General features: G+C 44.0%; 1 protein-coding gene across 2 annotated transcripts in view; it reads left to right on the plus strand.

Annotated features, from left to right (window-relative positions):
* THSD4 (thrombospondin type 1 domain containing 4) overlaps nt 1–22990 on the plus strand; it is a 568727-nt gene that overhangs the window by 21554 nt on the left and 524183 nt on the right. For both annotated transcript variants that reach the window (XM_072809456.1, XM_072809457.1), the window contains exons 2-3: nt 1847–1954; nt 14040–14109. In XM_072809456.1, coding sequence (XP_072665557.1) covers nt 1926–1954; nt 14040–14109 — 99 coding nt within the window. In that variant the 5' untranslated portion in view covers nt 1847–1925. The remainder of the gene's footprint in view (nt 1–1846; nt 1955–14039; nt 14110–22990) is intronic.

Consider the following 22990-nt stretch of genomic DNA (forward strand, 5'->3'; position numbering starts at 1 on the left):
GGTCTCTGCATTAACACTACTTACTTAGCTTATGTTGTTCTAGATAGCACTAGCCTTTCTCAGACGATTCCATGTCCCTGAATCTTATCTACCGAAGCTAGATTATAAAGCAAAACCCTGCCCTGACTCATCCTTCTCTCGACTCTCATAATAGGTACATAGTTATTAATTAGTTGATTATTATTAGGAGCTAGGCAAAGATTTTTGTCCTACTCCCAAGGTAGGTCCTCTCTTCACACATACCCACTGCCCAGCCAAGAGCAAGACCATGCCTTGGATTCAGAGGAGTTTTAACTGTTCCAGTTTACGCTCGCTGGCCATCTGCCTGGTGGATCTCAGTGTAACTCTGGCAGAGACCCAAGAATTTGAGGGTCTTCAGTGCCATGAGTAATTTCATGAGTTGCTGATGGCTAATTAGGGGTGATTACAGTTAAGAGGCTTTCCTTTCTTAATAGCCCCCAGAAAGGGCTGGTGGTAACTTTTAAAATCTTGATTATTTTCCCCTGGAAATGGAATGTTCTGATTCTCATAACTGTCTTAAGTCCTTATAATTTATCTCCCCATCCTCACCCTACCCCCTTTCTAGTAAGAAGGGAATCCGAAGTCCTGGGAAGACTGTGGAAACCAATGATTTTGGAAAACTGGTTTTATTGGAGAGGACCCCTGGGCACGCCTTGAAATCCCGCTTCCTTTATTTGTCTTTCCCTGAAAGGAGGTGCAGGAGGAGGGGAGGCTGGGCCATGGATTTTCTTCGCAAGTTCTATTACATTCCAGCCAAACCTCCCATCCCAGGCTTTCTGATGCTGTTTATAATTTTACCTTCGAAACTGTTACTCATCTGACAGTGGTCAGATGTTCTGTTTAGTAAGGGCTTCTGGGTAAAGAGGCATTTGTCGGTGACGGGTCTCACCCTCCTGTTTTTCCTGTGATAACACATTTGAAGTGTCGCTTGACATCTTCTTGCATCAGTATCAGCAGAGCTCCTTGGGGAGGGATGTCGCCTGGCGCCAGGCCCTGGGCTGAGCACAGTGCATGTGTCCGCTCACCGATTCCCCACCCCCTGTGGCCCTTCTTTAGGCTGTATTTTTAAACAGTTTCATTGAGATATAATTCACGTGGCATACCCTTTACCGACTTAACATCTACAATTACATGATTTTTAATCCATTCACAGGATTGTGCAGCCATCACCACACTGTAATTGGAGAACATTTTTGTCACCCCGGGAGGAAACCTTGTACCTCTCGTCAGCCCCTCCCCACCTTCCTGACCCTGGCAACCACTACCGTATTTTTCCTCTATAAATTTGCTTATTCTGACCATTTCCTATAAATGGAATCATGCAATATGTCGCCTCTTGTGGCTGGCTTCTTTCACTTAGGATGATATTTTCAAGGTTCATCACACTGTAGCATTTCTTTTTATTGTTAGGCAGTATTTTTGCCTCTATGGTACAGTTGGGGAAACCAAGACACACACAGGTGAAATGACTTTCCTGTGGTCACTTTAGCCTTTAACAGATGGAGCTAGATTTCCAGTACAATCTTTTGCCTAATGCCAACTCTGCGATTAGCCGGACTCTGAGATAATTATATGAATAGCAATTTATTGAACATCTTTTATGGATCAATCCCTGTGTTTGTTTGTCCCATAAGTTTGTTACCTCATGTGCATACATAATCGGGTTTATTTACATAAACTGGGATATCTTATAACCATAACTGGATGGTGGCATTTTTATTATCGTATCTTCCATTTGCTTGCTTCTGGTTTCATTGGCCCACGTAGGCTGTAGGACCTTCCTGAGCAAATGATGCTGACAATAGTATTGTTATTCCTTCTGCAGGAGTTGGACACCACTCCCATCTGCAGGAAATTGGTAACATCTCAGAGGAGCCCTTGCTTCTTCCGGGACATCCAGCATCATGGTTTCTCATTTCATGGGGTCTCTCAGGTAAGTGGAAAGCCTTTTAAAAAAGAAACAAGAAAATAGGAAATTTGATATTTGCATTTTACTATTTAGTCCCATAGTAATTAGCCTTGAGGAAATGCAATATCTTTGATATACTCTGTACATATGTGTAGTAGGTTTGCTATTCACAAGGGCCACCGAGGCCTAGGGAGCTGTGTACTGTGGGAAGATCTAGGCCCTCGGACCTAGATCCAAATGGCTTGACTTCTACCCCATGCTCTATGTACTCTTTCCTGGGAGACCACTAGGATCCAGATTTTCATCTTTATTTAAGTAAAAACATTCCTGGATCCATGGGTGTTTATCATGGCTCCACACTGGAATTATCTGAAGAACTTAAAAGAGGCTTTGTCCTCTGGCTGCATCACTATAGATTTGGACTTCGTTGATCTGTTGTGCTTTAAAAGTGACCTCTGTGGTTCCTTCTGCTCAAAACATCTTGACCTTAACCTGTGTTTTTTATTGGATCCTGATACAAACCACTCGGGGTAAATAGAGTACGTAGTAGTATCTCTATTTTGTGCATGAGAAAACCCTGTGGCTAACTCGTGGATGCCACATTCCTTCCATACAGGGTCGGGAAGAAAGCTGGGTACTCTGGAACTGTCTTCCATGTCGTGAAGGCTGTTTTCACACATTTCTTTAAGCTAATGGTAGACTCTCTTAAAAAATTTTCCATCCAAATGCTATGTAAGAATTCAATATACAAAATGGCCAATGGCAGTGTTTTATTAAGATCAATTTACCTCCTAAGGCTGAATCTGCAACATTTACACATTATGAGATCAATGGGTCTGTTTTGATAAACACCAAAATTTGAAAATCAGGGTGTGTGGATGATAGCTAGTACGTCAGCCTCAGCATCTGGATTACTCTGCGCTTATCTTAGCTCTGTAGTATTAGGAGAATCTTGATCCCCACAGGTAAGCAATTGCAGTTCCTCAAGGAAGTTTGTCTTGCAAATCTCAAGAGACTCTTTAAATAAATCAACTCAGAATCTAGAAAGTGGGGAAGGAAGAACTTTCTAAAAGTTGAGTCACAAGGATATCTTCTGCTTTTTTTTTCTTTCATAACTGTACATTAGCCCCGAATGCTTAGAACTTACAATAAAAAATAAAATGGGCTATAATATGTTATTATGGTGGTGCCATGTGTGATTGCCCAAATAGAGGGCTAGAGCATTTGCCAGGCAGATGCTCTCAGGCCAATGCCTGACATTTAATTGAGTGTAGTGTGTGTGTGTGTGTGTGTGTGCGCGCTTTAGTCTGTAGTTGCTTGTATAATTTTACATGAACTGACATGTGCAGGCCTGAAATCCATAGACCCATGTAGAGCTACAACCTTCTTCATTAATGTCATTCATGAGCGTGTCACAAAGAGTCAGAGAAGGCAGGAAAAACTCCCTTCTGAGGCTTTTGTAAAACCCAGCTTTTACAGGGCAGTCCAGCTCAATTTAGAGTTAATATTTGGTAACTAATCCAAATCAGTATGTTTGTATTTTTAAACGTAGTTTGAAAAATTGTTTGTTTGTTTATTTGTTTATTTATTTATTTATTTGTTTATTTATTTATTTTTAAGATTTTATTTATTTATTCATGAGACAGAGAGAGAGAGAGGGAGAGGGAGGGAGAAGCAGGCTCCATGCAGGGAGCCTGATGTGGGACTTGATCCCAGGAATCTAGGATCCTGCCCTGGGCCAAAGGCAGGGGCTAAACCACTGAGCCACCCAGGAATCCCCTGAAAAATAGTTTAAAAGATATTTCAAGACTTGAGCTCTGCATCCTGTTTGTAGAAGCCCCGGTATACTGCTGTATAACCATAGGGGAGTGACGCACGCAGTTGGGCCATGGGTCACTTCAGACCCACAGCATATCTGCACACCAGGACCCAGTGGGGGACAGAGAAGTGATCACGGTCACATATCGAACTGGATTGAAAAAACAGCAGATGACCTAATATGGTAGGCAGGTGTAAGTCTGGCCACCAGCAGCAACGCCTCTACGAGTACTGAGGATCCTCAAAAATGTGGCCACTCAGGCCACACAGGAAGGCCATTACTTAGGAGAACTGCCTTTTGCAAAGTTTTTTTTTTTCTTTTGCAAAGAATTTTGGAATTTTAATTGATGCCCCTGTAAAAACATTTAACCTCTCCTGATGACCTGATTGGTGGTTGGAAGCCATCTCCCTTTGAGAGAAATCTGGTGGCTTCACCTCCAGGTTGTACATTGTCTTGGAAAAATTGCCACAGGTTAGAAATGAGCAGGGTGGGAGTAGTTGAAAGCTGGATGTGACCTTGCCACCCTTGGGATGGACCTTTGGAAATCTTGCCAGACCTTCAGCATTAGAGTCTTTCCAAAGGGGCTGTTAGAACAGGCCTACGCACAGGATATTTCTTCAAGACTTCTGCTGTAAGGACCTGGAGAGAGCAAATGTGAGCTCTGAGGATTGGCCATTCTTTGTGAAGGCTCAGCTGGAGCTTTCCATGAGGCCCCCTTCATAAGCCAGGTACTTGTAAACCATTTTGCATTCTGTTTCTAGGGCCTTGTAAATCTATTTTAATTTGAAAAAAAAAAAAAAACCCAAAAAAGAAACAACCAAGAACTAGAGACTTTTGTCTAAATGCTTTAGAAAATGTTCTTAGGGGAAGGGCTCTGTTTACTTTAAGAGTGAGATGTCTTTGGTAACATTGGTAGATGACACACACACACAAATATTAAGGGCTTTTTAATATTTATCAAGGCAACCAAATGCATAAAGATCAATTGGAAAAGCTGGAGGATTTCTCTACCTATAGAGAAAACAGGTCAAGATTAGAAGTTAGCTGCCAAGAAAATCCCTGAGAGGAAAAACCATTTAAGGGGATTCACAATTCTGATAGGCAGAGATTTTGTTTTAAAAATCCCTCCCCAGTTTTTGCCAAGCCACAAAGAAACAGAAAGCCAGCTTCTCCCTCATTGAAAAAGACAGAGAAGCCCTGAGTATTAACATAGTAAGAGTATCTCTGGCCTGCTCAAAGTCTGCAATAATAAAAAGAATCACTGTTAAACCCAGTAGCAGAAAAAAAAAAAACAAAACTACAATTTTAACTCTCGATGGAGTTCATTAGGGAGTTCTCATTGAACATTGGACAAACCGGGATGCTGTGCAAAATTCAGGGCAGGGAAAATCCATCTGTACCAGAGGGTTGGTCGAGGGTACATTAGGGAGTCTTTGTCACCTGTTGCAACTTAATGAGGGAAAGATAGTAAGTGAAGCAAATGTACATACATTTCTTAAAGGCTTGCTCCAAAGGGTACACCCATATTTTTATATGCTACGGGTACAGCTTTATGTGTTTGTTCAGTGATTGAGGGGAAGCAAACACAGTTTTCTGGCCAAATCAGTGTAACAAGTGGGGATGACCACCTACTGTGGCCAGCTGAAAAAAATCTCCCTCGAGCTGCTCTGCTTGGTCAGGGGCTCATTTTGTACCCAGCAATAGGTGCCCCTCCTTCAGCACAGTGGACGGCACTTACGCGTGAAACGAAAACACAGAGGAGAACAAAACAGTTGGAGATGCCAGACAAGTGGTTAAATTGGCAGGAAGTCGTGTTGACTCGGTGATCCTTATTTTGAATAAGGTGGTCCTTATTTTGAAGAAATGCAGATGTAATTAGAGAGATTACAGAGGTAGATGGTGATTTTTATAGATCTTATGAAATAGGGTTCTGGATCATTTTAAGGGGCTTACAGGTTGATGGCCCCAGGTCAAGTGTCTGGTTTTAGTCTTCGGAAACCTAAGGATTTTCTTTGCCGTGACATATGTGTCAGTAAAGTAATATTGCTGGAACGCCTGTCAGCTGCTTCACTTAGAAATACAAGCGGAAGTGACTGAGGAAATGAGGAGGAGAAAGGGGGCTGTTTGGGGGCCGACTGAAAAGGATCCTGAATACAGAAAGGAAAAAAAGAAGTGGGTTGAGAAGATGTGTTTGTATGAGGGTGCCCCAAATAGTGGTGTTTGTGGTATGATCAGTGAAAACAGAGACCCCCCCCCCCTTTGATCCAGAGACTGGATCAAAGACTATGAGGTAATTGGGAAGGATTGTGGGCTCAATCCGTGTCCCTGTGCCAGTGACCAAGAAATGGGGCAGAGGAGGGGGAAATAGGGGAAGGAAGAAGACAAGAAAGAGGAAAAAGGAGAAAGGAGGAAGAGGAGAGGGAGGGGGAGGGGGAGGGTGAAAGGGGGAGGGAGAGAAAGGGAAGGGGAAGGGTGGGAGAGGGAGGAGGGGGCAGATGGAAAGGGGAGGAGGGAGAGGAAGAAGGAGGGGGAGGAGGGGAGGATGGAAAGGGGAGGAGGGAGAGGAGGAAGGAGAGGACAGGGGAAGAGGGGGAGGATGGAAAGGGGATGAAGGGGGAGGAGAGGGGAAGGGGGGGGAGAAGGGGAGGAGGGGGGAGGAGGAGGGAGAAGCAAAAGAGGAGAAGGGGCCAGGTTTGATTATTGGTGTTAAGCTGTATGGTGCTAATACAGCTGGAGAGACTGTGTAGCCCTCATCTAAACCGCCAGCCAGTTGATGCTTAATAAATATCTGTTGAATATTGAATAAGTTAATAATTTTCTTTGGTGTAGAAGCAAGTAGAAAATGTTTCTTTCCTGACGAGGATTGTTAGCTAATTACAAAAGCAGGTTGAAGCAGAAAATCCTACAAATGATACACACACACCTTTAACAGTTTATTTTTAACTTAAAACACATGTACCTTCATTCACTATTTTTTGATGTGGGGCCAAGGACTTTTCTTTGAGCACGGAGCCCTGATTGTCCTTCTTGCACAGACCGCACCCATAAGCATTATCTAAGGTTTCCATTTGAGTTTCTTTAATGTGGAGTGAGAATGTAAAGACATTTGCAAAGCAACCTGAGTTCAGATGCTTCTCGATTTTTATTATTTTTGCCCCTAATCATTTACAGTTGTCTCATCCACACCTAATTTGCCAGCAGTTTTTTTTTTTTTTTCTTCTTGGCTACTTGCCTTTATTGGGTCTTTCCAAAGCATTCAGCTTCATTTTTGTAGAAAAAAACCAACAACTACTCTTTCTTTTTGTGCTCTGTTGCGTGGGTTTGTGTACTGTGTGGATGTTTGTATGTACTTTCAAAGCAACTGGCATCAACAGGTTTGGGAACATGGATGGTTCTGCAGGAACACCACTCTTCTGGTGGGAGCAGAAAGCCACGAGGGTACCAGGGAAGAACCTGCTGGAATCTTTTATGGGAAGCCTGGTAGGAGAGCCATCCGAATGGTAGGCAGAGAGGCTAGGAGGAAATAAAATCGTTTTTTGGAGGGCTGCCTTGGCAAACTGCTACCTATAAAATGATGGCAGGCATTCAGACAGTATTGATTTTTCTTTATGCCTGGCACAGCCCTGCACCTGGACCATGTCCTCATCACTCAGTACTTGACTGTAGGGTTTCCTAGAACATTCTGTACCAAAAAGGATTCAATAGAGTCAAGGTGTGATCACTGGGCTGCCAGCTACTAATTCCTTATGACCCAAGTGGATTGATTCGCCTCAAGGTCACACTGGCCCCCGCCTCCCCACCTCCCCTGGCCAGGGGCTGGAATCCATAACTGCCAACCTGTGGAAATCCTCTTCTTAGAACTGCCTTCCTTTTGCCAGTTCTTTTATTTTCCCCCCAGAGAATTCCAGGATGCACTTAGAAAACACTTCATCGCTGGAGTGTGGCTCACAGCAGCACTTTGCATCTCTTTCACCAGCGACCCTTCCTCCCTCCCCCTGGTTCTTCTCTCTCTCTCACTTCATTCCATCCTTCCATTCTTGGATCCATCGGCTATTTATTGGCCCCAAGGTGGGACCAGGGCAATGTCGACTGCCTGCTAGCTGCAAATATGGATCAGAAACCATTTCCTTGAGAAATCCACCGTTGAAGTAGGGGAATTTACCAAAGGGTGCTATGTCTTAAAAAGCTGAGCCATGAAAAAAAAAAAAAAAAAAAAAAAGCTGAGCCATGATGGACACCTCGCTTTTCCAGAGGGCCTGGTCCAGATAACACGACTGACTGCAATAAAAGCCAAGTTGCATAAACTAGGTGTTTGTAAATCCAGGCTCCAGGTCAGAAACATTCACCCCATGAAAACCAGGCATACCCTTTCCCCGAGCCTGCTAGTCTTGCTTGGGCTCCAGGTTGGTTTTGAGGCCAAGGCCTACCCAAAGGGAGCCGAGTTCAGAGGACACAGGCTCATCAATGTGGGACAGCAGGGAGGAGACAGCAGAGGGCCAAGTGGATTCCGAAATCCCCCGGCAGGTGTGCTTTCAACCTGCTTTGCTCTGAGGCTACCACCTTGTGCTCCACAGATGGTTTGAGATTCATGGGGGGCGGGGAGGGGGGGTCCGGGCCATCAAAAAAGGGACTTAAGCTCAGCATGTTCTGTAAGAGAAAGCAGGAAAATAAATAGAATGCAATTTTTTTTTTTTTTAAATCTTGGGTTTGAAATGGTTAGTTTCAATTATTTTAAAATTTAGAATGTTCTCTAGTGAGGCTGGATAAACTAGGTTTTATCACATGTACTTACTTTCTGATTATTTTTGCAAGGAGAAAGTAAAACAGATGTGTGAAGCCACAGCCTCCGAAGACTGAGGAGGGAAATCAATGTGATGAAATGCAAATGCTTGGTTTAAAGGGGTGTTGTGTTAATGAGGCCCAGGAGCACGGTGGTTGGGGGGTCCAGGCCACGGGGCTGACTGCTGGCATGGCAATCAGCCTTTGCCACTTAGTAGGTGTGCGAGGCCGTTGATAAATGACTTCGCCTCTCTGTGTCTCAATTTCCCCACCTGCAGAGTGGGTATAATAAGAGCGTCTGGTAGGATGGTTGTGGAGATTCAATGAAATTATACCAGTAAGCATTGAGCTCCGTGGTAAACCCTCCAGTCCTCATTGTCCAAAGTCATTTGTAGCCTACCTCCCTGTCCTGCGGCCTCTACTCTTAACTGAGGTCAGAGGAAGGCAGGGGTTGAGCCGAACATGGTGACGGGCCCTCTGAGCAAAGCCTTTTCATCTCTGGAGCGTTTGGCTCTCCTTTGGTAAGGTCAGTATAATTTTATGAGTTTCCAGGTTGCTCCCCAAATATCCCTTGGGTTATAGTCACTGAAGAAGAAAAGAAGTAAGGTTTTGGTTTTTGTTTTGGTTTTTTTCTTTTTCTGTTTTCATGGTCTTGTGACTTGATATGCTCAACTGGCGTTTCGTTCATTGAGGTGATGCCAGGTACACCGTGGCTGTGACATGGTCCACCCTCCCTGGAGTTGAGAATGGGTGGGATGGGGGAAGGGGTTGAGGGGGTTGAACGAGGCAAATTCAGAAGCCCAGAGCGGAGCCCCAGTTCCATGATGTAAATCTTGCACCAAATTTCAATGAGCGTTATTTTCTACAGGAGGAAATGAAATGATGGAGTGTTTAAAATCTAGAACAATACTGGGGAGATGGCATTTTTTTTTTCCCCTGTGTGTTCCGGTGTGAGATGTTGGGTTGTTTCTACTGCAAGGTGAATCGGAAATTCTTGGTAGGAATGTGGCTTCCCCCACTGCTTGGAGGGGAGTATGTGATTTGTTTGCCAAAGGCCTGGTAGCCTTCAATCTGTCAAAACGTTGCAAGCTGGGAGCGGTCTGCCAAAGCAAACTATCAAAGTGAAATAACACACGAGTTGCACACACACACAGACACACACACATGCTCTCCCATTCCCCAAACATTAATTTTGAATTGGGTCAGGAGGAACGAGGATTTGGGCTTGATTGTTGGTGTTTTGAAGCGGTGTGGGCACAGCTCCGCACTACCAATTACGTAGGTATGTGTGAGCAGGGTGGGGTACCCTAACACAGAGTCTACTGAACAGGGGTGGGAAACTTTCAGCCCTTGGCACTTTCATCTGGCCCCTGGGGTTATATATTGCTCTGGCTGCTGTTATTGCAACCCAAAGAATAATTTCCCCTCTGGGGGAATTTATTCTATTCCATTCAGAGCAGAGCCCATTTAATAACTAAGATTTTATTCCAGAATGAATTTTATTGGGTACCTCTCGGCATTTCAGTTTCACTAGGACCCAGCTCAATGAAGAAAGGAAGCATTTGAACATTGAAATATTATTTGTGTTGCATTTTTGCAACAAGAGGTACCAATAAACATACTGTTGCCATCCCTCGTGTCAACCGTACAGGAATACATTTTGGGGGCATCGCATAGAAATTCAAAAACACAACTGATTTTAATAAATCCCTCACAAAATGACTTTTAAAAGCTCCCAAAGTGATTCCGGGCATTTTTGAATCTGTTAATTCACACTATTTCCATTTATCTTGAAATTTCGTAAGTTGTCAGGATGATGTGAAGTCATTCATTAATTCAGTAAATTAAGCTTTTACTATACAGCAGACCCTTGCTAGATGTTGGGGAGTAAAGCAGTGGCAAGACCAACTCCTTGATCTCATGGAGCTTGAATTCTGGCAAGTGGAGGGAGAAATTTAAACGAATAAAGACTCAGTCCGTGAGATAGTAAGTGCTGTGGAGAAAAAGAAATAGGCTCTTTTGTGCAGACCGGGGGAGGCTTTATGGAAGGGACAGCTGTGGGCAGACACCCGAAAGAGGGGAGAGGACACAGCTGTAGAAGTACCTGGGAATAGAGTTGACCAGGCAACTTGGACGGCCCTTCCTCTGAGACCGAGGAACGCCCAGTATCTTCCCTCCTCGAATCTTTCACTCCTTGTCCTGCCCCAGATGCCCTTGGAAAGTTATGGAAGTACAGCCTGGGATGAGTGGTTGTGCAAAAGTGCTCCTGATTGCATTACAAATATGTGTCTGCAAATACGTGTCTGCCAAGAACTTGGAGGGGCTGCGGTGTAACACGTTTATGGAGCTGATGTTTGTTTGTTTTTTTTAACAAAACCACACCAATTTGTTTTTGTTTGTTTGTTTGTTTTTATATGAGTAAACAGTGCCAGAGTGTGTTACCATGATTCAGAGTTGTAGGCACAGGTTCATGAGAGGCTGTCTTTCACCTTGACTCATTTGAGGTAGTCAGGGCAGGTCATGTTATTCCCATTTTGCAGATGGGGAAACTGAGGTCCAGAGAGGAGTTATTTGCACAAGCTCATGTAACTAAGGAGCCTAGACTCCTTAATTGTCATGTGATGCTCCTTGGTTTGGAGGACAAACTGGATCCAGTAAGGATTCGACTAGAAAATACATGTCCTCTTCCCACCAGCGTGTTCACACCCACTTCTTTAGATGCCCCTGCCTCGTGGCTGGAGGACATCTTGGGCGGTTTTCTGGTTTGCTGCCAGTTAATGAGCAGTCTCATTTTCAAGTATCAAAAAGTCTTAAAAAGGGGGTGCCTGGGTGGGTCAGTTGCGTAAGCATCTGACTCTTGATTTTGGTTCAGGTCATGATCTCAAGGTCATGAGACCGAGCCTCACATCAGGCTCCGAGCTCAGTAGAGAGCCTGCTTGAGAGTTCTCTCTCTCCCTCTGGCCCGCCCCTCTGCTCTCTTTCTCTAAAATAAATAAACAAATCTTAAAAAAAAAAAGGAAAAAGTCCAAAAAAGTGTATGTATGTGTGGGAAGGGAGAGCTTTATTGGCTGAATACCTGTCCTTTTAGAAGCTTTAGTTTTAGTGTCCTTCAGTAGTTTTTTGTATTAATCTAAGACATGATAACTTCACCATCTAGACCTGCACCACTAGCTCCCCGTGTGCTCAACAGCACAGATCTGTGTACCTGTGCAATTGGATTGAGCAGAAATAGGGCATCTCTATCATCATAGAACATTCTCTTGGACAACGCCGGCCTAGATGCTCAGCAAGTTATAAACCGACTCTTCGATTCTCTTCATGACTAATTTCATCTTATGCTTTTCTGAATAGATCCTGCTTAGAAGGATTCTGTGTTTAGATATGCTACATTAAAAAGAAAATCTATTAGATAAAAAAAGAAGGTCTAGTCAGATATAAAAGTTTTAGTCCATCATCCAACTCAAAGTGTTGCAAGTGTCTCTCTCCCCCCCCCCCCCCCCAACTGGGATGGTGAGGCCTCAGACACCTGTTACAGGCGGGGAGAGAGGGGCTGGCACAGGCTCACTTCCCCGCCCTGCCCTCCCTCTGCCATCGTCAATGGCTCCAGGGTAGAGCCGGGGAGAGGAGGGGTAACTGGGCAGAGGGCTTCCATGGCCTTGGTGCCTCTGCTGATCTGGTGTTGCTGACCTTGGGTTGGCAGATGTCTAAGTTCTGTATTCCCCTCTCGTGGCGCCCTTCGGTTGGTCCTTTAGAGAACCTACCCCTCACTTGGGGTCTCCCACTGCACATCTCTTTATGACCTTCCCCCCAGTCCCATACCCCATGGGTATCCACCACACATCACCTAACGTCGGCAAGCAGCCCCTGAGGAGGTCCTTTCTAGACAACCTAAACCCGGCATCCCAGGGTGCCTGCAGTTGATGGGGGAAAAGCCAGCATCTTCTGTCCCTGAAAGCCCCAGAAATATAGGTTTCTCCCCCTCCAGCCCTTTCACCCCACTCTGCCCTCCCAGCCCCTTAGGTTGGTTTTGGCCTTTGGATACTTTTCAGAGGAGAATTGGGCACCTGTCCTTATACGCCCAAACATGAGAGCTCAGATAAAGCTCTCTAAGTCATAGTCCTTCTTGCTTGGCTGGGGGTGGGGGTGGGGGGGCAGGGGAACTCTGCAGCCCAGCCCTTCTTGTTTGGAATGGGTGTGTATGTAATATCCTTGGGCCACAGCTTTGGGGCCTCAGAGCCACAACTCTAAGACAGCAATGGAAGGGATGCATCTGGCACCTCGTCACAGGTCCCTTCACCTGGCTTCCCGTCCCACTGCCCTCTCTGACTAGGCTGTCCTTGTCCATTCTGGGTGGTCTGCTAAAGCCTGGCTAATTTGCATACAAAGAGGGGCTTAGGGTGGCATTTAGGATATTCCAAGATGGTGGGAGCCTTTTCTAACTCCACAAGCCCTAATCCCCATGTTCAGACAGGTTTCCTCATGTCCACCTCCTCACAATGAGTTTTGCTTGGACTGGAGCAGTGTTTCACATCTCACAATTGTGTTGGAAACCTCAAAAAGGGTGAAAACCCCAGGGGGTCTTCAGTCCTCGGGGTTAAACCCTAAAAAAGGATCCAAAAGACAACCAAGTAGGACAAGGGGCGTTTTTGCAGGGATCTTAAAACAATGGCATTGATGACTTCAGGTCAAGGGACTTTGAGCCTTTTAGTTAATTGACAACATTTATGGCTCTTCTAATTAGCTGTGTGGGTGTTTTCACCACTGCAACCTTCAGTGATCCTTACAGAAGGTGAGAACATTGAGAGTCAGAGACATTAACTTGCCCGGATCACCTGGATGGCAATGGTGGAGCTGGGATTCTAGCCTCAATGTGTTTGAATCCAAAGCTTCATCTCTCCCAGCAGACCCTGCTGTGTCAGGGCCAGCTGGCTCCCATTCCACACCTTCCCTTTATTTGATGACAAGCCCTAATCAGGGCTGGTGACAGTAGGGCTTAACACAGCTAATCCCGCCCACAGAGAACATATGTGACACTAAAAGGCCAAGAATGGGCAGAGGGAAGGCTCCAAGAGAAGCACGGGATATAGGAGAGAGCTTCCCTGGCCAGGCTCAGAGCCCTACTTGTAGCCTGACCTTCCCCACTCCACTAGGGCCAAGCATGCTCTAGCACTTTCTCTGTGTCAGTCCTCCCTAAACCTCTAAGCCAGCTTTGTCCTTGGCCCCATCATACAGGGGAGGAGACTGAGGCTCATGAGGTTAAATATCCTGACCTGGAAACCCTGCTGGTAAGTGATAAAGGGTTTGATCCCAGATCTGCCCCATGCCTTGGCCAGGCCCACAGCCCTGTGCTGCCTTGATGCTGGCCCTTGGCACCTGCCCTGGGTCACATCCCGGGGCGGGGGTTGGACTGTTCTCTCCCCTCTGGTGATGAGGTGGAGCTGCTGCCTCTGGCTGGATGCTGCTGCCTGGACCATACTCACGGCCCTGCCTGTTGCTCTTTTTCCTTCTCAGTGTCCTGGGTTCCCTCCTGCTACTTGGATTGCAGCTCGTCTGCCCACAGCCCTCCACTGAGCACAGAAAGGTAAGCCATTGGTGGTTCAGAAGCTTCTCGCTTCTCTGCACAAGGGGCCGGGGGCACTCCAGTCATTGCCCTGACTTTGGTTCTGTTTGGAGCGGAGTCACCGCTAATCTTGAGAGGAAGCATCGCTAATCTTTATAGAATGTTCCCTAGTCCTCCTGTCCCTCCTAAGACCTTGGAGCTGGTGCCCAAAGTCAGTGTGTGATCTGAGGGCGTCGCTGGTGTTGCTGGCTGTGTCCTCGAGAATGGGACCTCGAGGGAGAGGTCAGTGAGGAGACTGCCCACCTGGGAGGGGCAGAGCACCAGCATGGAGCTTTTACCCTCTCTAGGGGCACCTTTTGGGGCAGCGGGTACTGATGATTAGGGAGAGAGCTCTAGGTAAAGTTGAGGCTGTAGCTGTGCAAGAGGAGCCCTGATAGGGAGCCGTGATCTTGGGTAGGAGGACGTAGCCCCTGGCAACCAGCAGCTGGGCATGGAGGGGGCAGGGAAATAAGGACCTGGCCCTCTCTTTCCCCTCCTCCTCCATTTCCAGTTGGGGACTCCCATTAGCTGAGCCCAACCAAAAGAAGACAAAAGTCCCTCAGTGCAGTCCTCAGAGGCCAGCCTCCTAGGCAGCAGGGCTGGATGGAGAAGGGTGGACAGAGTATCTGGGGGGACAAACGGACAGTGTCAAGCATACTTCCCTTCAGGGCTCTGTGTTTTATAGCAAATAAGCTATTTGCTGCTACCTAGACAGGCCGACCACTGTCCTGCACCAGCATAGGTGCATGATAAACGCTTCCTTAGAAACAGATGCATGAGATGACTCCGAGAAGGTCCTCCAAACCCCTTTCTGCTGCCTAGGAACCCCTCCTGTCTACATGTCATGAAATACAGACACTTCTGAAAGGAATGGTAGGTCAAGGATTTGTATCTGAGTGTGGCTGGGTGGCTTGGAACCCTTCCCAAGAGAGGCATTTCATAGGGAAAGCCCAGGAGAGAAGGGAGCAGACCAGAGAGTATGTGCAAGGGTTGGCCTGGATGTGACCCTTCTTGTGAAGTTCTTAAGGTTCTTGTCTGAACCATTTAACTTCTTGTAGACTGTGGCTTATGTTCTAGCTTTGTTTTTCTGGGCCAGATAGGAACCTGTACTGTACTGTATCCCCGCTAGGATGTCAGCTCCGTGACACTGCCACCTTCCCAGCTCCCGGAATACAGCCCGGCATGGTGTAGGTGCCCAATAAAACACTTGTGAAGTGACCAACTGAATGAATGAATGAATGATGAATGAATGGATGAATGGATAGAAACCCTGGCCAAAGTCTAAGCATCATTTTGTTAGAGTCACTTGGAAAGTTATATCTGTCTCACTTTGCTGCATTATCCGCGTTCATAATTTCAAGAAATCAGAGAGGACAACTACTATAGATTGAAAGTTTGTGTCTTCCCCCTAAATTCATAGGTTCAAACCTAATGTCCAATATGGTGATATCTGCAGGTGGAGACCTGGCAGGTGCTCAGGTCATGGGAGGGAGGCCCTGATGAATGGGATGAGTGCCCTTATTAGAGTTAGGAGAGATCTTGCTGCCTGCCCTGTAAAGATATGATGAGAAGAAGTCTGCTACCCAGAAGGAGTCTTGGTTTTCCAGCCTCCAGAACTGTGAGAAATAAATTTCTTTCGTTTATAAGTCACCCAGTCTATGGTACTTGCTTTTAACAGCTCAAATTGACTCTGGCAAAAATGGGCAGTGAGAAGTGGGGGTGCTGCTTTGAGAAATGGGTAAAATGGTGGAGGTGGCTTTGGAACTGGGTGGTGGGCAGGGACCGGACGGCCGTGGAGGTGCGTGCTAGAAGGAGCCTGTGTTGCCACAAGTGGACTTCTCAAGGTGTTTCTGGTACGAGCTCAGAAAAGGAAGCAGAGAGCTGTAGAGAAAGCCTCAGTCTGCTCAGAGAACAGTGATCCCGAACAGAAAAGTGCTGGACTGTGGACGGTGAAGGAGTCTCAGACGGAAATGAAGAACATGTTGTGGGAAACTTCAGGAAAGGCCATGCTGGTTAAAAAATGGCAAAAAAAAAAAAAAAAAAAAAAAAAAAAAAAACAACTTTGGCTGAATTGTGTTCATGTCCCAGTGCTTTGTGGAAGGTAGGGCTTGCAAGTGATGAAATGAGATATTTAGCTGAAGCAATTTCTAAGCAAAGTATGGAAGGAGTGGCCTGGTTTCTCTCACCTGCTTGCAGTAAAATGTGAGAAAAGAGAAACAACTTGAAGCTGGAATTGTTCATTGGAAAGGAAGAGAGCACAAAACTTCAAGATCTGGAACATTCTCAGTTTATTAGTATTGAAGAGAATGAGAAAGTCTTCAGGAGACAACACTAAGGGTGTGGCCCAGAGGCCATTTTTGTTTTGTTTTTGTTTTGTTTATATTGAAGTTCGGTTTATCAACATATAGTATAACACCCAGCGCTCATCCCATCACGTGCCCTCCTCAGTGCCTGTCACCCAGTTACCCCAACCCTCCGCCCACCTCCCCTTCTGCAACCCTTTGTTCGTTTCCCAGAGTTAGGAGTCTCTCACGGTTTGTCTGCTTCTCTAATTTTTCCTACTCAGTTCCCCTACTTTCCCTTATAATCCCTTTCACTATTTCTTATAGTCCCCATATGGGTGAGACCATGTGATGATTGTCCTTCTCTGATTGACTTACTTCATTCAGCATAATCCCCTCCAGTTCCGTCCACGTCGAAGCAAATGGGGGGGGGGTTATTAATAAGAGTAGCCAGCCAGCTCACAGAAGCCACGAGATATTTTCCAAGACTGTGGAAGAATGTGAAGAGGGGGTTGCTTGTGCCTGACTCTCCATGTACCTACCACCTCACTTGGCGGTCTCCATGCCCAGCCCTCTCCCCTCGGCTGCTCCAGGTGCTGCTCCAGCAACCAGCTGAGGTGCCCAACGAGCTGCAGGGGCATGGAGGCCTCCCAGAAGAGCCATGATCCCAGGCCCTAAGTCACAGTGGGGACAGGGCTGCCCAAAAGCTGTGGGGGCAGGGCAGCCAGGAGCCTTGGTACCTCAACCTTGCCCCACAAAGCTGCAAGCCAGGAGCACTGTCCCATTGAGTCTGGAGAGTGGAGCATCGAGCCAAAGAGGATTCTTTTTGAGCCTTAAGGTCTAATGAAATATGCCCCCTTTGGTCTTGTCACTCCTTGTTTGGGACTTGTCACTCCTCCTTTCCACTTCTCCCATCTGGTATGGGAATGCCTGTCCTGTGCCTTTCTTACCATTGTATTTCAGGAGCACGTAACATGTCTGACTTCACAGATTCACAGTTGGAGAGCAGATTGCCCCAGGACAAATCATACCTGTGCCTCACCCGTAACTGATTTAGGTGATATTTAGATGGGACGTTGGACCTAGCCTTTAGAGTTGATGCTGGAACCAGCTAAGAATTTGGGGGCCATTTGGATGGAATGAATATATTTTGCATACAAGGACATGAATTTTGGGGGGCCAGAGTAGAATGTGATAAAATGAAATTATTTTTGAAGATTTTATTTATTTGTTCATGAAAGACACACAGAGAGAGAGGCAGAGACACAGACAGAGGGAGAAGCAGGCTCCATGCAGGGAGCCTGATGTGGGACTCAATCCCGGGTCTTCAGGATCACGCCCTGGGCCAAAGGCAGGTGCCAAACCACTGAGCCACCCAGGGATCCCCAATAGACTGAATTTATATGTTGAACCTTAATTCCCAATGTGATGGTATTTGGAGGTGGGGCATTTGGGAAGTGATTTGGCCATGAGGGGATTATTGCTCTTATGAAAGAGATCCCAAAGAAGTCTCTGGCCCCCTCTGCTAGGTGAAGATACAGTGAGGAGCCTGCTGTCTACTAACCAGGAAATGGGCTCTCCTAGACACTAAACCTGCCAGTCCCTTAATCTCAGACATTCCAGCTTCCAGAACTGTGAAAAAGAAATGTATTTATTTACATTTTTTATATTGGCATAATTGCCCCCTCACCCTATTTATGGTATTAGTCTATAGCAGCTGGCATAGACTAAGACAGCTGTATTTTCATTATTAAGTTATTTATTAATGCTTAAAAGTATCAGGATTATTAATCCTAATAGTTGAATCAATTTTCCAGTATTTCATTCTAGTTGCTCAAGTAGACCATCATAGATGAAAATATTTTACATATGATCAATTTACTTTGCTATTTCGCTTAGTTTTTCAGGTTAGCCTGATGACTGACATATACAGCCCGAACAAAAGGTTCACAAATAGGTATTGCCTTCATCTTTCTTAAAGTATTTGTTCTGAGAAATGGGAAAAAAAAGGCTTTCTGAGTTACTTTGGAATGTTACATTTTATTTTGTTTACTTATTTTTAAGGATTTTATTTATTTATTTGAGAGAGAGCACGAACGGGGCAGAGGCGGAGAGAGAGAGGAAGAAGCAGACTCCCCGCCGAGCAGGGCTCGTCCGAGATCATGATCCCAGAATTCTGAGCTGAAGGCAGACACTTAATGGACAGAGCCACCCAGGCACCTCTGGAATGCTGAATTTTAAAATTGAGCAAAAAGTATCCTATATTGACATATGATACCTCCTCAAAATATTGAGAACTTTGCAGTAGATTATTATTATTATTATTATTATTATTATTTTAGCAAAATCATGTATAGATTAATTTACTTGTAGGACATACACTTTAGGACAGTTCTCAATTATAATCATATGCATTTTGGCTGCCAGGGTTATTGTCATTCACCCTATAGAAAAAGGATTCAATGCTCTCTTGAGTGTTGAATTTCTTCTTGCTGTTTTATTAGAGCCTTGTGGATCTGTGGCTGTCATCCTGCCTGCTAATATCCTAAAAATCCTGACAGCAGTACTAACAATGATAGCATCCATTTATTTCTGCAACATAAGAAATAACCTCTTGCTAAAACAGAGGTTAGAGATCTTTTGTTTTTGTTTTTTTTTTTTTGTTTTTTTTTTTCTAAAAAAGGACCAGCTGTGAGTATTTTAGGCTTTCTGGGCTACAAAGTTTCTGTTATAACTACTCAACTGTGCTTTTGTAGCACAAAGGCAGCCCTAGACAATAGGTAAATGAATGTGCATGATTGTATTCCAATAAAACTTTATTTACAAAAACAGGTGGTTGGCTGGATTTGGCCCATGGCCCACAGTTTGGAGACCACCACTGTGATATCTGATAGAGAGGAGTTAACTGCAAGTATATGTGTTTTGGAATTTAAAGTTGGAAGTGTTTCCTCCTGGAACTTTACGGAACACAAATGATTTAAGAAAAAAGTCTATTTTTTTCATTAAAACATAGAATTATGATTGCTATCAAATTGGTCTCATTGCTTCGATAAATCATAATTGAATTCCTGCTGACCTATTGTTTCCTGACAAAATCCATTCCCAATTTGTAGCAGAGAGCAGCAGAAAGAATTAGAAAACCATTTATGGTAAATTCTTAAGGGACGGCATTACTAATTTGTGCATATTGCTGTTTAGTTGTATATGAAAACTATCCACCAAAAGTCGCCTCTTTTTCTTTTTCATTACAATAGCATGTCCAACTTTAGCATATGGAAGCATTTCTGCAGTGTAAGTTATTCTGAGGAAAAGACATAATTTGTAAATGCTGTCAAGTAAACTATGCTTTTCTAAATGCAGTTTTGGTGACTGGATGCATCTCTGTATAACTCGTCCCTGGTGCAGGAAAAGGAGACTGTGGTGCAGAGTGTGAGTAGCTCTTTTCAGATATTTCTCTGCAGATGTCCTCCTCTTGCTCCTGCAACAAGGACATGATTACAAGGGATGGCTCAACCTCTGTTCTTAGTTGTTTTCAGTGACACTTGGCAAATGATTATATTTTTAAAACTTTCTGTGGCTTCATTTGCAGATAAGCTAAAACTGGGACCAGGAAAATAAACTTGACCAAGACTTTAATAAAAACCATCCGTTATTAATAATAAAACTATGTAGATGGTAGAAAGCTTTTACATTAATAAAACTATTCTACTGTGTCTGCTCAACGGACATTGACTACGCAGGTTGCTTTGATAGGTCATAATGTATATGGTCAACACAAGCTGTTTAGGAAAGAGCTGTGAAATGTCATATTTTATTCCTACAAATGAAAAAACATGTAGACTTTAAACACAACTGCATAATGTTTTTTTTTAAGTTTACTTTTAAATTAAAAGTAGCACATGTTTTATAAAGAATTTAGAAAACAATGCAAAACTAGAAGAAGGAAATAAAAACTCACTCCTTGGGCCCCCAGCCAAAGAAAAGTGCTCTTCAACCTATTATTTATAGAAACACTCAAACAAAAAGAATGGAGACACTACAGAATGAAGTAAGGGTGAAGAAAAATATTTGTTTTGCTAACTGATTAACAAGTCACAATGTGAACAGCAGGGGACCTTGTCACGGGTGTAGGGCCCTCCGATTAGTACAGTAAGATGTGCAGCCAATGATCTCAAATTGCCTGTTGCAGTGTCATACAGTTGGATATTGAACAGAAGGCCAATAGAAGGGCAAAAAGAAGTTTTTAGGCTACATAAAAGTTCTCAGATCATTGCTGCTATATTCAAGAAGAAGGAAGAAAAAAACTGTAATGCTTTTAGGTGAAAATATATGGAACTATCTTCATGATTTGAGGTGGGGAGGAATTTCTTAAACAAGACATCAAAAGAATTAGACTACATTGAAATCAATAACTTTTGCTTATCAAAATATATCATTAGGAAAAGAGTGGAAAGATAAGCCATAAACAGTGAGAATATGCACAATAAGACATTTGACCAAAGATTAATGTTGAGAATACATATAAAAAAAAAACCCTGCTGATCATTAAGAAATTTAAGCATTCCAGTTTGAAAATGGACCAAAGACTTGAATACACAGTTCACATAAGAGGGTTTTCTTATGACCAATAAGCATATGAAGAGGTGCTCAATCAAAATCATTAGTCCTTAGGGAAATACAAATTAAAATGAGATACTACCAGAATGGCTTCAAATGAAAAACACCAACAGTACCAAGTGCTGATGAGGATGTGGAGCAACTGGAATTTCTGTTCATTGATGTTGGGAGTCTAAAATAGTGGACCCCTCTGGAAACTGTTTGGCAGCATCTCTTAAAGCTAAACATATGCCTATTCAGTGACCTGACTATTGTACTCCTAAGTATTTGCCCAAGGGAATATGGGTGCATGTATCCACCAAAATATGCATAAAAATGTTCTAAGCAGTGTCATTTACAACTACTCAAAATTGGAAATAATGCAAAAGTCTATCAACAATAGAATGGATACAAGATAACACTAGACAAAATTAAAAAATAAACTGATTCCAGCCAAAATGGAGTGGATTTACCCTCCCGTCTAGAACAAGAGCAAACCGTCCAAGAAAGAGCAACAGGGACTAGTTTTCCTACCTGCTCCCCAAAACAACCCAAACCAACATATATGAAGCAATGGTTTTCAAACTATAGATATTGGTCAGCATAAGACAGTGGTTTCTCAGAGATGGGAAGCAAATGAGTTAAACCCTAAAATTTTCCCAGCTTGAGAAAGTTTCCTACCCTTGGAGTGAAGTGGAAATGGGAACCCAGGCAGAGCCTGTTGGACTCCTTGATTTGAGGAGCTTGAGAGTCCAATGACACCATGGTGGCAAGACTCTGCAGGACAGAGTATCAGAGAGTCGAGCAACACTGAGAGGATACAGGAGACCCACATGGATTCTCATCAGGATGCAGCACAGGACTGATGAGCACATGCCTGTGATGCAACAGCCCAAGATTGAGAAAGAACTATGAAAGAATTGAAAGGAACACTATCCAGCACTCATGCAGCACCAGAAATAGTGACTCCTCCTAGCAGCCAGACTCTAAAAGCTCACAATCCAAGGGACACTGGAGAGAATATTCAGGAAACTCTTGCCATGGTCCTGGGGGGATAATTGACCCTAGAGTGTACATTACTTTGGACCTAACTAACAAATCATAAAAGTACTACAGGAAAGGATCAAACCGTTGCTAAGTAACTTAAATTCTAGCACAAAGTTCATGAATATAGGAACATAAAAATATCTAGCACTCAGAAAGGTTCAATTCAAGATGCCTGACATTTGGTCAATGATTACTAGGCACTCACAGGAGCAGAAAAGTACCCCTGTTCTTCATAAAGAGGACAACAATCAATTGAAACCAACTCAGAACTGACCCAGATTTTAGAATTTGGCAAAAAAAAGGTATTAAAAGCTAATAAAAACATTAAAAGGATATTGAGATAGTATTTCACAGATTCATAAAGTGAAATAGAACCATGGAAGATATTAAAAATCCTTATCGAACTTCTCAAGTTGAAAATGACAAAGTCTGAAATGAAAAATATGCTGGATGGGATTAATGGCAGATCTGACAGTGTAGAAGAAAAGATAAAAATGAACTTGAAGCTGTAACACTAGAAACTTTCTGAAACAAAACACAGAATGAGAAACAATTTTTAAAAATACACAGAACATCCATGAGCCCTGGGACAACTTCAAGTGGGCTTACATGCGTGTAATTAGAATACTAAAGGAGAAGAGGTGGGAGGGAGTGGCATAAAAAATACATATATTTTAATTAGAAAATGTTGGGACACCTGGGTGGCTCAGTGAGATTGGACATCTGCCTTCGGCTCAGGCCATGATCCTGGAGACCCAGGATCAAGTCCCACATTGGGCTCCCTGCATGGAGCCTGCTTCTCCCTCTGCTTGTGTCTCTGCTTCTCTCTCTCTCTCTTTATCTCTCTCTCTCTGTGTCTCTAATGAATAAATTTTTAAAAATTTTTTAAAAGATTAGAAAATGTTTCAAATTTGATGAAAAATATGAACTTAGGAATA

Source organism: Canis lupus, chromosome 32 (assembly GCF_048164855.1).
Source record: "Canis lupus baileyi chromosome 32, mCanLup2.hap1, whole genome shotgun sequence".
NCBI lineage: Eukaryota > Metazoa > Chordata > Mammalia > Carnivora > Canidae > Canis > Canis lupus.